The sequence below is a fragment of the Gossypium hirsutum genome, chromosome D09 (assembly GCF_007990345.1).
Source record: "Gossypium hirsutum isolate 1008001.06 chromosome D09, Gossypium_hirsutum_v2.1, whole genome shotgun sequence".
Lineage (NCBI taxonomy): Eukaryota > Viridiplantae > Streptophyta > Magnoliopsida > Malvales > Malvaceae > Gossypium > Gossypium hirsutum.
This window is the reverse complement of record NC_053445.1, coordinates 42,161,059-42,178,088: the sequence shown is the minus strand read 5'-3', so window position 1 is coordinate 42,178,088 and position 17,030 is coordinate 42,161,059. Positions and strand designations below refer to the sequence as shown.

The window sequence follows — 17,030 nt, the reverse complement described above, 5'->3', positions numbered from 1 at the left end:
AGTAGCGAACTCCCAACATTACCCCTAAACCAAACAAAGTATCCGAGGAGATCCAATATTATATGAGGAGAAGAAAAAAAAATGGTTTGAGATGACATCACTTTTATCCGTGTCCCACTCCCACTCTCCACAAGGGGGTTGATTCTGACAATTCACCTTATACAAAAGGCGTAAAATAATGTGGCCCCACTTTTATTGTACCCAAACAGATACAGAGATAAAAGAAAAATAGAGAGGGAGTGAAATTCTCTAGCAGATTCATTAGATCCCAACCAACCAAGACAACCAAAAGCAAAAGCAAATACTCTCTCTCTCTCTCTCTCTCTCTCTTGCTTTCTTGTTCTTATCCCCCCTTTTTTTTTCTTTCTTTGTTTTTTTTTAGCTTTAAAATGTTTTGAAAGAAGAGATGTTTTTTTTTTAATTTCAATCATCCGCTGATGAGACTATCGTCGATGTAATTGAGCTCGATTTGCTTTTTTTTTTCCCGAATAGTTTAAACGCTTCCATTTAGATTCATTACGAAAGCGATCTTCAAAGATAAATCAGATGAATTATATGTTGTATTGGTGGTTTTGGAATATGCCATGGTGATAGCGATTTGTTCTTCTATGGTATACTTCCCATTTGCTAATGAGATTGTAGATGTGGATGTGTTCGGGGAGCGAGTGACAAGGACATGTACGTATATTCCTTGTGCTCGACTCTTGTCTCTTTTATTTTTATTCATAAAAATCAATATATTATTTATATTTATAAATATTCAGATATTTATATTTACATTGACAAAAATAAAATAAAATGAGATAGAAGAAGTGGGGGTTGGGCAGGGCAGGCAAAGAAGAAATGAATGGGTTAAAAAAGTGCCTTCTAAGCCGGAGCCTGTCTGATATTTAACAGCCAAAATTGACCGCTAGGACACTATGTGAGTAGAAAAATGGGTCATTGGCATAGCTTCTTGGAATTCTCTGGATATGGTGCCCTTACCCTTTTGCCCCATTACTGTAATCTAGGGGCAGTGGGGACCTTTTCTTTTTCTTTTCTGTGTCTCTTTATATTATTTTTTCTTGCTTTACAGCCTGTAAACTTGCTTTCTTCTTCTCACTCTTTTGTTTTTGTTGCCTTCTCTCTCGTCAATTGTGCAGCAGTTGGAGTCGTAGTGGTGGTCGCAACTTCATTGCCAATGCTGCTGCCTGTGGGAGCCCTTTCCATTTATTTGTTTTTTTAAATTGAGTTTTAAAGAAAAATTAATTTCTTTCTTTCGTATCAAAATTTTATTTAAAACCCACCAAAATTTTTACCGCTCATTCTCGTCTTTAGAAGAGTAGAATTTTGACGTTTGTTTTTTTCCCATGTAGCCCTTTTTCTTTTCGCTACCTTCCCTGTCTCTTCTCTCTTTCTTGCTGTTACATATGGACCCGGGTCTCGGGTCGTTTTTCCTCGGGTTCGCCATCAAGTTTGCTGCTTTTTTTTTTTAAACCTAACTATAAAATCAAAAAATATTTTTTTGTTGTCCTGTATTTTCATTTTTCTCTTTCTAACTCTCCTTTTTTCTCTATACCCTTCTAACTGAAAAAATCAGTAGCTCAGAACTCTCCAAATTCCAGCGCTGTTATTTACTACCGTCAGCCACCGCGCGTACCGTCGGTCGCCGCCCAATCTTTTTCTCTTATCACTAGCCCTTGTTTTGGACATCCACTTTACAGTTTTGGTCTCCATTTCTCCAAAAAAAGAAAAAAGAAAAACTAGATATTTCTAAATTTACAACTTAAGCCCGAAACTTAAAGGCCGGCCGTCGTCTACCGTTGGATCATCCCTAAATTTCGGTATGTTTTTCTTCTCCGATTAACTTTGTTTCATCGTAGGTATCTTTTTAAAAAATAAAATCCTCAAGCCGAATATGCGAATCTTTTCTTTTTTGGTGTTTGTTTTTTCTTGTTTTGATTTTGTTGGTGAGTGTGGTATATTCTTAAGGGGAGTGTTTTTGTTGTTGTGCAAGGGTCGATGTAAGAAGTAAATGATGATTACTTTGTTGTTATAGACACAAATATGGAACAAGGTTTGGTTATGGAAGTGGAGATCAGATCCATGACTTAGGATGGTTGTTTTAACCTGTTAGTTTAGAGTAAAAAACAAGTTAGACATCTACATATTTTCCATGCATTTTTTCAGTAACCAAACAGGGATTAGTTGTAGTTGCTCTGTTTTTAACATCTCTTGGTAGTTGGATCTAAAAGCTTCATTTCTCATATTTTCATGCTTTTTCAGGAATCAAAGTTGGCAGATCTGAAAGCTTAAAGGGAGTCAGTCTGTTTACGCTTCTCACTTAAAAAAACTGGTGTAAGTTTCGTGCATGTCTGTCTTCCATTCTTACCTTCTATGACTGGTTTTTGCGTTTTATGTATAATCTATTGTCGTTTTGAGTTCATATAATTAAATGGATGTAACTTCATTTATAATATTTGGTGTCGCTTTAAATGTTGAATCTTTGGATATTCTCTTTCTTTTTTACTTCTTTTTTAGTTTCCATGGCATTTAGGGAAACTCAGGGTCCCCCCCCCCATTTTTTAATGACGAATTTGTTCCGATCTTTTAGGTTCTTTCAAAACATTTGAATTTTTGAACTGATTTTTCCTTCTTTCGTTATTTAACGGGTGATATTAAACTTTTATTGGGGGGGATACGTGGTTAACCATCGGACTTTATTTCCAGGTTTTTCTTGGGTCTCTTTGTTTGTTTCCAAAGATGATGCCCCGTCCTCCACCTGAAGATTTCGCCCTCAAAGAGACCAATCCCCACCTTGGTGGTGGAAAGGTCAGTGGCGACAAGCTTACTAGTACTTATGACTTGGTAGAGCAGATGCAATACTTGTATGTACGGGTTGTAAAGGCGAAGGATTTGCCAGGGAAAGATGTTACAGGCAGTTGCGATCCTTATGTTGAGGTTAAGCTTGGAAACTACTTGGGTAAAACTCGCTTTTTTGAGAAAAAGTCGAATCCTGAGTGGAATCAGGTGTTCGCATTTTCGAAAGATAGGCTTCAGGCTTCATTGCTTGAGGTTACAGTTAAAGACAAGGATTTTGTGAAGGATGACTTCATTGGGAAGGTTTTCTTTGATCTCAATGAGATTCCCAAAAGGGTTCCACCAGATAGTCCACTGGCACCGCAGTGGTATAGGTTGGAGGATAGGCAGGGACATAAGGTTAAGGGGGAGTTGATGTTGGCTGTTTGGATGGGAACTCAAGCTGATGAAGCATTTCCTGAAGCGTGGCATTCTGATGCTGCTTTTGTTAGCGGAGCTGATGGTCTGGCCAATATTCGATCTAAAGTATATCTCTCTCCAAAGCTTTGGTATTTGAGGGTCAATGTGATTGAGGCTCAGGATTTGCAGCCAGGTGACAAGGGTCGGTATCCTGAAGTTTTTGTGAAGGCTATTTTGGGAAATCAGGCTTTAAGGACTAGGATTTCTCAGGCCAGGGGTATTAATCCAATGTGGAATGAGGATCTAATGTTCGTGGCAGCAGAACCTTTTGAGGAGCCTCTAATTTTGAGTGTAGAAGACAGGGTTGCTCCTAATAAGGATGAAGTTTTGGGTAAGTGTGCAATTCCTTTACAATATGTAGACAGGAGGCTTGATCATAAAGCCGTGAATAGTAGGTGGTTTAATCTTGAGAAGCATGTTATTGTAGAAGGAGAGAAGAAGAAAGAGACCAAGTTTGCTAGCAGAATTCATATGAGGATTTGTTTGGAAGGTGGCTATCATGTTCTGGATGAGTCTACCCATTACAGTAGTGATCTTAGGCCAACTGCAAAACAGTTGTGGAAGTCTAGCATCGGGGTTCTGGAATTGGGGATTCTTAATGCACATGGCCTAATGCCAATGAAGAATAAAGACGGAAGAGGTACAACTGATGCTTATTGTGTTGCAAAATATGGTCAAAAATGGGTACGAACAAGGACAATCATCGATAGCTTTGCACCCAAGTGGAATGAGCAGTATACATGGGAGGTTTTTGATCCTTGTACTGTCATAACTATTGGGGTGTTTGATAATTGTCATTTACATGGAGGAGATAAGGCTGCAGGAGCAAAGGATACTAAGATCGGGAAGGTGAGAATTCGACTCTCCACTCTTGAAACTGATCGGGTTTATACTCACTCATATCCACTTCTGGTGCTACATCCAAATGGGGTAAAAAAGATGGGTGAAATTCACTTGGCTGTGAGGTTCTCTTGCTCTTCCTTGCTTAATATGATGCATATGTACTCGCATCCTCTCTTGCCAAAAATGCATTACCTACATCCATTGACTGTTAGCCAGCTCGATAGCTTGAGGCACCAGGCCACACAGATTGTGTCAATGAGGCTAGGACGAGCAGAGCCGCCATTGAGAAAAGAGGTGGTGGAGTATATGCTAGATGTTGGTTCTCACATGTGGAGCATGAGGAGAAGCAAAGCCAACTTTTTCAGAATTATGAATGTTTTGGGCGGGTTAATTGCTGTTGGAAAATGGTTTGATCAGATCTGTAATTGGAAAAACCCAATTACGACAGTATTGATTCACATCTTGTTTATCATACTGGTCCTCTATCCAGAGCTTATTTTGCCTACAATTTTCCTCTACCTGTTCTTGATTGGGGTTTGGTATTATAGATGGCGACCAAGACATCCTCCTCACATGGACACACGCCTTTCTCATGCAGATTCGGCACATCCTGATGAACTGGATGAAGAGTTTGACACATTTCCTACTTCCCGCCCATCAGATATTGTCAGGATGAGATATGATCGGCTGAGAAGTATTGCTGGGAGAATTCAGACGGTGGTTGGTGATTTAGCCACACAGGGTGAGAGGCTGCAATCTCTTTTAAGCTGGAGAGACCCAAGAGCCACTGCTTTATTCGTAATTTTCTGTTTGGTTGCTGCTATAGTTTTGTATGTCACACCTTTCCAGGTTGTGGCTCTTCTAGCAGGATTTTACATTTTGAGGCATCCAAGGTTCCGCCATAAGCTTCCTTCAGTGCCTCTCAATTTCTTCAGGAGGTTGCCTGCAAGAACTGATTCCATGCTATGAACAAGAATGATATCATGTGCAGTTTCCCGGAGGTGGTATGGAGTTGGGATTTTCCCCATGTTGATTCAGAAAAGAAGATTGAGAAACAAAAGGAGCTTGTTTCTCCTCTAATGTTCAGCAACAGGTGTTGTGTTCTGGAATGATGTGTAATCTTCCCCTGAAGGTAGTAGATTTTGTGGATTTGTGTTCATTTATGTTATCTATATGATTTCTGTTTTAAAACTGAGTTTATCGTGATTAATCAATGTTCATTGTAATTTTTTAGGTTGTGATTGGAATTTAGGCAATGCTAAAATGAATCTTCACTATTTTGCATCTAGAAGATACTAAAAATGATGGGATTTTCTAACTCCAAGCCTTGGTACATCTTTCATGTATGCTTTTTGTTTTGTTTAGTGGTGCTTAGAGCTTACCACGTCGACACCAAGCATGTGAATTTTAATTTATAGATGTTCAAAGCTATTAATGTATTGTATATTAAGCATCTCTTTACCGGTTTGGTATCATTTCTGGAAAAGTAGATTAACTGCATTACTGGTTTGGTACTGTGGAATTCGGTGCCAGCGATTTATTTAATCATTTTTGTATGGTGTATCTACCATTGTGGATGTGGATGGGGGGCGGGTGAAACGGTCTTGGCTTGCCTTTTTATTTTATTTCAACTTGATAATAGAAAATTCAGTGGATAGATAATGTTCTAATTTGCTTTTACTAATTTATTGTATGAAAGCTCGTTTCCGTCTGAGACAAGGAGATTGAGCATTGGCATATTTTTCCTCTCATTTCATTATTTCATGTTAAGTCAATTTTTATGATCATTGAACACTTTTAAAAGGGTTAATGTAAAAGAGGTAAGTGGTGAATTGTGGGAAATAAAATGTGGTGGAGATGAAGAAAGAAGAAAAAGTGACAGACCAAAGAGGAAGTGGGTGGGCTAAACTGACCCTCTGAACCACAGCATCTCTGATTTTCAATAGAAGGATTGTTTTGTTGATAAATGACTTATTGCTTCTTGGAATATTTTGGATATACCCTGCCGCGCTCCTTTTCCGTGTTGGGGTCCTATACATATATATATTCCTGTGCAGCCTGTAAACCTGCTTTTCTCTTTTTAACTCAACTTAAATAGAGTAGAAAGAAAATTGAAGAGATAATATATATATGTATATATAATTTTATCGTGTTTGATTGTAAAGATGGAAAATGAAAATTTTCTTTTCATATATTGTAAGATAGAGTTGAAGAAAAATGAAAGAAAATAAATAATGTGAAAAATGTAAAATTTTGAATTAACATATACATTTTTTTTCATTTTCTTTGTTTTTTTAATCATTTAAATTTGAAAAGATTAACTTTTATGCTTAAGATAAAAAATACTCATTTTTACTGTTTTCTATTCTCTCAAACATACTCAAAATTTATTTATTTTTTCTATTCCTCTATTCTTTTAACTTTTCTACCCAACTAATCACATGTTAAATGCTTGTGGAATCCTTTAGCCCTGAGTAGTGTCTTCTACGCTTGTTTTCCTACTGCCACCATTCTTCTCAATAACAGCACTTGTGCGCGGTATACTCTCAATTCTAAAGCTTCATTTTACCATTTCTTGTTTTTATTATAAAGGTAAATTACACCAACAGTCACTCAATTTTGATGCAGTTGACAAAACAGTCACTTTGGTTTCAATTTAGTCACTCAACTTTTGAAAAATAACAAAATAATCCTTTTAACCATTTTCTGTTACAGACGTAACAGAAAAATGACATGGCAGTTGACGGCTCCTTGCTGTCATTAACCAGTTAGCTGGACGTTAAGCACCAATTTAAACGATGTCTTTTAGCACTAGTTTAGGGTTTAGACAGTAGAAGAAGAAAAAGGGAAAAAAAGAAGAAGAGGAGAAGAAGAATAGAAAAAAATGGAGATTTGACCATGATTCTTATTTTAACTTTCATTTGCAATTTGCATTTCACTTTGTCGTGAGATTTCCGACTTTAAGATCTCATCTTTTTCTTGCCCAAAGTTGTAGATTCCTCCTAAAATCTAACAAATACTATAAAATTTTTGGGGACCTCAATAATACCGGTAATCCATTAGAATTTTTGGATTTGGCATCATGATAATTGAAGCTGCTCGAAGCTGCAAAGTTCCTTTGCCTTCCTTGATTAGGAAAGTGCCTTTCCAACAACTACTTTATTTCAAGCTTGGATTTTGCTTCACCTATATCAATAGATGCAAACTTGAGTAAAATGGAGTTAAAAATTTGGGTTTGTGGGGGTTGGATTATGACCCTGGGTGACTCCAACCCAATTGGAACAGTAAAGACATCGCAGTGAGGACCGACAATCCGACAGCTTAAGGTTGCAGTCAATGCAACAAGCATTAGAATGCTTATCAAGGGTTTGAGTGACCTCTTCATGAGAACAATCACATTGGAGGGACGATAAATGGTAAAAAAAGAGAGTATAGATCTTGAATAAATATGTATTGGATTTAGACCTATCTTCAGGTTCAGTAGATTTTGGTATCCCAAATAGAGAAGAGGGGTTTAAGCACAAAAAAAAAGACATATTAGGATTGGGTCTTACAAGAAACGAAAAAAAAAATCAGATCTTCCTCATGAAAGGACAAATAATTTTTTTATTTTTGAATAAAACCCAAAAATAGAAAGAGGAAAAGATGAAATCTTGAAGTGGGAAACCTCACAACAAAGTGAAATGCAAATTGTAAATGAAAAATACCAATCGATTCATAACCCTTAACCTTGTTAATCGATTTCTAACCAAACAAATTGCAGATGAAAAATACCAATTGATTTATAACCCTTAACCCTGTTAATCGATTTCTAACCAAACAAATTGCAGATGAAAAATACCAATCTTTTCCTCCCCTTAATCACAATCAATTTGTGTTTTTTTTACCCTAAACTAACCCACCTATTTTATTTTTTTCCCTAAACCAATGCAAAGTTTGACCCTTTGACTCCTCCTCCAACGTGGCAAGTTAACTGGCCACGTCAGTAGTCTTATTAAGATAGTGACAAGAAATGTTAATGGGTGACTGATTTGTCACTTTTTGATAACGTTAGTGATTGTTTTGTTATTTTTTAAAAGTTGAGTGACTGAATTGAAACTAGAGTAACTATTTTGTCAGCTGCATCAAAATTGAGTGACTGTTGGTGTAATTTACCCTTATTAAAATTGTTTATATAATATCACTTTTTCGTAAAAAAAATAGTTTCGAAAAATCAATTTAGTATATATTTGTTAAGGGTAAATTTAATCAAACGTTTTAAAAGTTATCATTTTAAAAATTATTGTTCATACCTTTAATTGATTTTTAAACTTTAAAACACATATAGTCAAGTTTTTTCTGTCAATTTAATTATCATTTTAGGTGTCAAATGTCATTAAGATATGACCAGGAACACATTTAAAATAAATGATCAAATTATGAAATTATGTTCATTTTAAATATGACATGTCAATAAAATTTAGTGTAAATAAATTTTAGGTGATTTTTTAAATTTAAAATTATGACCAAAACTGTAAATCTATTATTTCTAATAGAGATCCATGTTTTATTTTTAGACTTTGGGAGAAATTTCATGAAGCTTTGTGTATGTGATTCAATCTTAGCGTAACTTTTCACCCTCGAATGGGTGGTTAATTACAGTGAATTATTCAGATATGGGAAGACATGTTGAGAAGTTTTATTATTGAGTTTGTAAGGAGTTGAAAAAAAACATCTACCATCTATGAGATTTGCTTATAATAACAACTACTAGACGAGTATTCATGTAGCGCTTTATGAAGCAATATATGGTACAAAGTGTGGGCTCCCTTGTGTTGGACAAAGTTGAGTAAAATCAAGGTAGTTGGCCCAAACTTGATCTGGGAGATTGAAGAAAAAGTGAAGAAAATCAGGGATAATTTGAAAGCAATTTCTAACAAGTAAAAGTCTTATGCAAACTTGAAAAGAAAGGACAGGCTACAATGGTAATGAAAATGCATTCTTAAAAGTGTTTTCATTGAAGAAGGTCCTCCTGTTTGGCATGAAAGGAAAATTAATCCTAAAATTCATTGAACCATATGAGATAATTGAGCATATATGCCCTATGGCATATTGATTGACTTTTATCACCCAACTTGGAAAGGATTCATAATGTTCTTCATGTGTCGATGTTGAGAAAGTATCGGCTAGACCCTTATCATGTCATTACTCTTGAAACAATTGAGATTCTATATGTTTTGACTTATGAAGAATAACATATCAAAATTTTAGCCCGAGAGATTAAAGAACTCAATATCTAACGCATATAATTGAAGAAAGCATTATGGAGAAACAATAAGGTTGAAGATGTCGCTTGGGAGAGTAAGAAGGCGATGAGACAATAACATCCTTGGCTTTTCAACTTACGTAAATTTCAAGGATGAAATTTCTTAAAAGGGAAGAAGTTATAATGCCCCAAAGATTTTCAATGTCATTATATTATAATATTATGTAATATTATATATTATTATAATTTATAATATAATAATAGTTATATATGTATTAGTAGTTTTGGTAATAATTATATACTACAAGGAAGGATCCACTTAGACATGTGTAAAACTAAAGTAGTTTATATCCTTTTGTATATCTTTGTATGATTAATATTTTAATAAACCAATCATCACATTTTATATTTCATTTATATAGATAATGCATGTCAAATTTGATGTAAATTAAAAATGTCTAACTACTTGTTTAACATAAAAAAATTCAACCGTTCAATAAATATTAAAAAATATATAGTATTTTAGATCAATTGATAGAGATATCGAATCTGTTCGAAAATTTATATGCATGACAAGTACAACAATATCAATAAATTCAACGGTTGGATTGTTAAAATATTTATCGTACAAAGAGTTACAAAATGGTGTAAATTATTTTAGTTTTACACAGGGGTAAATGGATCCCTCCTCATATACTATTTTAATAAATTATGTAATAGTACATATTATGCAATTGTATATAATCTATTATAATTAGCAATTAAAACCGATTCCAACCAAACCGAGCCAATCCAAGCAAATCGGTTGGTAAATTTAGTTATGATTTTGGACCAATTAGTTGTTATATATATGTATTAATAGTTTTAAAATATATTATTACATTATGTATTACTATATCACATACTATAATATTAGTACATAATCTATTTATTATTATATTGAATGAAATATCCTCTATGTACACATTGTACATTGAAAGCTAACCCTCCTACTATATTATATAATGCTATATCATATAATATACAATATACTAATAGTATATATGTATATGAATTAATGATTAAATATAATTGATTAATATATTAATAGTTGATATATACGGTTGGGTTAAGTAATCAGGTGACTTGATGTTGTCATTTTGGTTTCGATTTTGAAATTCAAAACCGTTTAAACCAAATTAACCATAATTGCGGTTATCTTATATAGGGAATATATATAGTAAAAACTCCACAAGTAAGGTTGGTGTGATGAAAAATATCTTATAAAATATAATATAATAAAATATTAATATATATATATAAAACGAGACACATAGCAAAATTTTAAACTTGAGTGTGGAATTAAACAAATATACTACTAATGCATCAAATACTAACCTTTAAATATAATATATATATTTAATCCCAAATCCAACCAAACAAAAATCTAATCCCAATTAAAACTTTATTGAAAGCCTAACTTAAATAAAAATAAGCACTTTCCAAATTAAAAATTAATATAAAGATAAATAATATTAATAAAATATTAAACATTAATCAATAAAAAACTAAAATTAAAATGTAAATTCTTAAATCATTAAAATTAAATTTATTAGTAATGTTATTAAATTGTATAATAAATTATATAATCATCTGTGATAAGTATAACATTAGTTATCGTATTATTAAATTAATGTATTATGTGGTTATATATTTTGTATTATTAGTAAATTTAAATTTTATAATATGTTTACTATAAATATATAATTATAATATTAAAAATATTTTATATTCAATTTATGTTTTTAAAAATTTATTTCATTTTATAATTTAACATAAAAAATTATTATTAATTACGTTTGTTATTAATAAAATATTAAATAATAAAATTTTAACATCTAATGCTTATAAACACATTTTCATAAAATAAACAATTATAATTTTTTTATATTAATTATTAATGTCTATTATGTCTGTTCAAGTACAAATAAGACTTTTATAAATTTTGGATTAGATCGATCTTAAACTCGAATTCTTGCAAATTTAAAATTTTTCATTCGATATTAAACTTTTTCAAATTTGAATGTATTGCGAGTTGGAATTTTTTTCATTCAAATAAACACCGGAAGAATTTTGAGGGTCAGACCTATTTTGCCAGGTATAAAAAGATGTGTTAATTTCCATGAGTCGTCTAAAATTACGGATGGAATTGTTAGTCAACAAAAAGAGCACCACCATTTAACTCTATCACGAATTACTAAATTTAGAAAAACCTGGAATTCCCGCAAGTAAAGGCCCAACCTATACAACTTTACTGACAACAGTCAATTTTATCATTAAAGGCCCATATGGGGCTTTGGACCCATTTCTGTTGAAAAGTAGGGCATTACCAAAAATAGCAAACTCGGTCACCTCGCCCGCCAACCACTAACCAAAATACAAATATAAATGCACTTCAATTTTGGAATACGTTTGGACTGTTGGATCTACATCTTTATTTTGTTATTAAAAAAGAAGAAGATATTTTTCACTTTGAATCCCCAGAAATGTCAAAGTTTGCTTTTTTGAGAGGAAAATGGTTTAGCTTCTAGACTGCCCCTTTTTACATAATTGTAGTTAAAATTTTGGTATTCACATCATTTCTGAACTTTGATTATTAGAAAAGAGAGTTACCAACTATTGTAACTTTTAAATATTGTTATATATCGATGATCACCAACTCGAATCTTAGATAGGATCCGAGTTATCTACTCATGACCCAGATAGGTCTTATTAGATGGTTGAGTGAGAGGTGAACAACAAAAGAACAACAAAGGGAGTTCACGGACCCAGCTCGCGCAAACCAAGAGAAGGTCACGGTCTCAGTTCACATGCGTTTAAAGAGCTCGCAAAAGGGAGACCACGTGCTCTGCAGGTGACCCAGGGTAAAACACGTGCCCAGTAGGCCTGAAGCCTGCATGGAATGTTAGTACTAGGAACAGAAAGGACAACGTGCTCCGCAAGTGACCCAGAGCGAGACACGTGTCCAGCGGGCCTGAAGCCCGCACGGAGTATCAGTAATAGCATATATAAATAGTAGGGTCATGTCATGAGCTGTAATAGCATATATAAATACCAGAATACTTCATTAATTTGACATAAGATAAAATTACTCAACCAACATTAAAATGTGAATTCAGTTGATGACATATAATTTAAAACACAAATAATGAACACTGATTAATGAGAAAGTGCAAAAAAGTATTAGTCACTAATCTATGAAATACCTTTTAAATTTAGTAATGTTATTAATATTGCATAACAAATAATGTAAAGTATAATATTAGTTATCGTATCATTTGTGATAAGTACATAATATTAATTATTGTATTATTAAATTTAGTGTAATCATTATATATATTCTATATTAATCAAAGTTGGTATGCATACTGAGTACCTTAATGTCCTTAAATGATTAGGAAGACTGCCCCCAACAAATTAAGAACATTTCCCCATTAAGGTAAGCAAGATTAGGCTAACGCATGCCTCTTTTCATTCTGATAACCCCTAAATTATTAAGTAGAGTCAACAATAAAATATGTGCATAAAGAATCAAAGTTTGAAAGTGGATGCCCTCTTCATTTCAAACTTCTCTCTACAATATTCTCTTTAATTTTTTTTATTGGAAACCTAACTATAAATATAAACAAAATAACTTATATAATGAAAATTTTTAGTGCTTTCATCTATCGAATAGGATGATTCCAGAATCATGATCTGCTCGGTGCAGTCCATATAATAATATTGAAATTTACTCCCTTCTAACTGCAACATTAAAAGCCAAAACAAAAAATTTAAAAGAAACTATTGTATATAACGAATTTTTAAATAAATAAATATTTTATTACATATTTATAATTTTTATTTATTATTTATTTTATAACACGTTATCAACTATTGTCAAAGGAATCTATAAAACCATTAGTTTATGAAATGACAATGAGAAGTCTCAATCTCATAACAAACCTGTTTTAGCCCTCTTGTCTTAACCACAAATGTTATTGGTATTTTGTGTCAAGTATTTTATAAAATTCATCGACACCAGAGTGTTAAAATCGCTAAAGGAATCCTCTAGTCTAATTCAATGGCTTTTGCCGCTAAAACACTTAAAAGTTGTCAATTATTATATGCCAATAAATTTATATAACCAGTTCATCGTATCTGGTATGCTTTCTCCACCTCCTCCTCCTCCTCCTCATTCTTCTTCTTCTTCTTTTTTAGATTTTTGGTAAATCTATTTTAATGTTTCTTTATGAAAATTTTTATTATTTTAATGGTTGATTTAAAGTAGATTTTTTTTGTTATGTATGATATTTGGATGATTAAAAATTTGATAATTAAATTGTTATTATTAAATATGCTTAAAATCTGATTAAAATTATGATGGAAAGTGTTACTAACTTACTATTTTGATTAGAGGGAGAATTGATAAGATCTAATTGAGTCTTATTAACTTGTTATTGTTGAATGATTGGATTATACCTTTTAAATTGAATTAAAATTATAAATAATTGAATAGAGCGTCATAAGATTCTGTAACATATATTTGGTATTGAAATTTGGTATAATGTGTATCGGATAACTTTCAAGCATTGTACGTGAAAAAAATTTGATTGCTTTATAAATGATTTTACTTTAATTTATAAATGTTATTATGAAAGTAAAGTTGTTTTAGTACTTGTAACAGTGCTTGTGATAATAGCCATGGCGATGACGATTATGTTAAAGATCTTCAGGTATATTTTCACTATGATTTATTTTATTATAGCATGTTTAATATAATCGGAAACTAATCATGACAAAAAACATAAACAAATAGATTTTGAATTGAAAGTCATGCATGTTTGTGATGGTGATTATGAAAAAAAAAATCATGTTTTTATATTTCAGATGTAAGATTTATCCATGCAACTCTTTAATTGTGAAAGATCCATTTAAATTGTGGAATAATTTAAAAGAAAGATATGACCATCGGAATATGATAATTTTATAATTGGATGTATCAGAAGTTGTAAGATCTCCTGTCTAAAGCTCGTTATAATTAGATGTACTTGAAGTTGCAAGGTTTTAAATTTGTGAGTGAGTATAACTCTGTAGTAATTAAGATAAGTTCTCAATTTAATTAATGTGGGAATAATATTACTAATAAGAACTTGTTAGAGAATTTGTTTTAACTTTTCATGTTTCAAACGTGCTCCTATAGCAACAATATCGTGAAAAAGATTTTAAGATATATTTGGAATGTTTATTTATGCTTGAATAAAATAACAAGCTATGAATGAAAATCATGAAGTCCATCCTACTAGATCTACTTCATTCTCTAAAGTGAATGCAACAATATATAATAAATTTGAAACATATAATTGTGGACATGGTAGGTGAAACTATAATAATCATCAAATAGGTGACCATAATAATTATTTTCACCACCAGAAGTGAAAAAATAAAGATAAGAAAAAGAACAAGAATTCCCAAGAGCACCCTTCAAGGAGTGCAGATAACTTATGTTATCGAAGGCCATTGGTTGCATATTTGTCGTATGCCTAAACATTTAATTAAACTCTATCAAGATTCCATCAAATGGAAGGGAGACAATGTAGAAACGAAAAATAAGAATGATGTTGAATCAAATTTAGCATGTCAAATTGATGATCGTGATGAATCTAAATAATAAATGGATATTGACATTGTCTTTATGATGATGTTCATTTTAAATGCTAGTATGTCAATTTTTAGGATTTCTATAATCCATATTGAGGAACTAGTTGTTGTAAGTTATTTGTTATTAATTACTAGAAATGGAAACATAGAGATAAATAAGAGAACAACAAGAGTTTTCAATATAACCCTTCAAAGAAGAGAGACAATTTATGTATGAAAAGTCGTTGATTATGCACTTGTCGTGCACTTTAGAATTTTATTTTTCAATTAGTATTCCTTAAAATGAAGGAAATATATGTCTTGTAGACAATACAACTGTTAGAGTTGTGTGACCCAAATTCTAAGAGATTGCTTGCAAGTCAAGTTAAACAAAATATATCTTCTTTCTAGAAGATTTAGTATTTATGAGTATAATATATTTAGCATTTATTAGCACAATATATTTGACTTTGATTAGAATTAAGTTTTTTAATCTATAAATAGATGTAATCGAAACACCTCTTGTAATCATTCGCATTTGACATAGTAAATTTTTTTCTCTTCTGCCTGTAAGTTTTTTTTTCCCGAAAGGATTTTCTATGTAAAAGTCTGTGTGTTCTTTATTTTTATTTCTTTTTTCTTTACGATATATTGTCATTACTGATGTTTTATTTTTATAAATTAGTATCAGAGCTTCTGGATTGTTCATCTCGATCACGATAATGGTGTCTTTGAAGTATGAAATTCTACTGTTGAATCACAACACTAGATTTGTGTTGTGGCAGATTAAGATACAAGTAGTTCTTGCGCAGATGGATCTGGAGGATACCTTGCTAGGGATAGATAAGATGCCTTCGACATTAACAGATGAAGAGAATAAGCTTAAGGATCGAAAGGCATTAACACAATTACATCTGCATTTGTCTAATGAAATTTTGTAGGATGTGATAAAAGGGAAGACCGCCGCTGCATTATGGAAGAGGCTGGACCAAATATGTATGTCGAAAACTCTAACTAGCAGGTTGCATATAAAGTAGTGTATTTATGCTCATCGTTTGGAGAAAGGTGCATCTGTGTATGAACACTTAACAGTGTTTAAAGAAATTCTCTCAAACTTGGAGGCCATGGAGGTTTTGTATGATAATGAAGATCTAGGGTTGATTCTACTTTGTTTGTTGCCCCCGTCTTATTCAACCTTTAGAGATACGATTTTATATAGCCGTGAGTCTCTCACAATTGATGAGGTTTATGATTTTTTGACCTCGTATGATAAGATGAAACATCTTGTGGTTAAACCCGAATCTAAGGGAGAGAGTCTCATTGTTCGTGGGAGATAAGAACGAAATGCTGATGATGATCGTGGAAGGATACAAGAACGAAATCCTCGTGGTAAATCTAAAGATAGATCGAAGTCTTCAAACAGAGGTAAAATTTGTAACTTCTACAAGAAAAAATGGCACATTAAATCTGAGTGCTATAAGCTACAAAACAAGATCAAAAGGGAGGCTGCGAATCAAAAGAGAAAACAACCAGAAAATTTTGGTGAAGCTGATGTTGTAGAAGACTACAGCGATGGTGAACTTCTGGTCGCTTCTGTCAATAATTCTAAAGCGAACGAGGAGTGGATCCTTAATTCGGGCTGTACTTTCCACATAAGTCGCAATTGGGATTGGTTTAAAACTTACGAAACAATGTCTGAAGGTATTATTTTGATAGGAAATAATGCTTCGTGCAAAATTACAGGTGTTGGAACGATTAAAGTTAAGATGTTTGACAGAGTTGTCAGAACACTTAGTGATGTGCGGTATGTTCCAGAATTGAAGAGAAATTTAATTTCGTTGAGTACTTTTGATTCAAAAGGGTACAGATACACAGTTGAAAGTGGGGTTTCGAAAATTTCCAAAGGTTCCCTCGTTGTGATGAAAGGGCAGAGAAAGACTGCCAAGTTATATGCTTTGCAGGGTTCTACTGTTACTAGTGATGCAGCAGCCGCTTCCTCTTCCTTGTCAGATGATGATATTACTAA

General features: G+C 32.6%; 1 protein-coding gene across 1 annotated transcript; it reads left to right on the top strand.

The window, feature by feature from the left end:
* The first annotated feature begins 254 nt into the window (after positions 1-254).
* LOC107891266 (FT-interacting protein 3) lies at positions 255-5,334 on the top strand. Its single transcript, XM_016816001.2, has 4 exons — positions 255-678; positions 1,143-1,823; positions 2,266-2,337; positions 2,710-5,334. The coding sequence occupies exon 4, from the start codon at positions 2,743-2,745 to the stop codon at positions 5,068-5,070; it is 2,328 nt and encodes a 775-aa protein (XP_016671490.2). The 5' UTR covers positions 255-678; positions 1,143-1,823; positions 2,266-2,337; positions 2,710-2,742; the 3' UTR covers positions 5,071-5,334.
* The last annotated feature ends 11,696 nt before the right edge of the window (positions 5,335-17,030 follow it).

Coding starts and splice junctions, on each gene's coding strand:
- LOC107891266 (XM_016816001.2), top strand. CDS start 2,743: ATGATGCCCCGTCCTCCACCTGAAGATTTCGCCCTCAAAGAGACCAAT.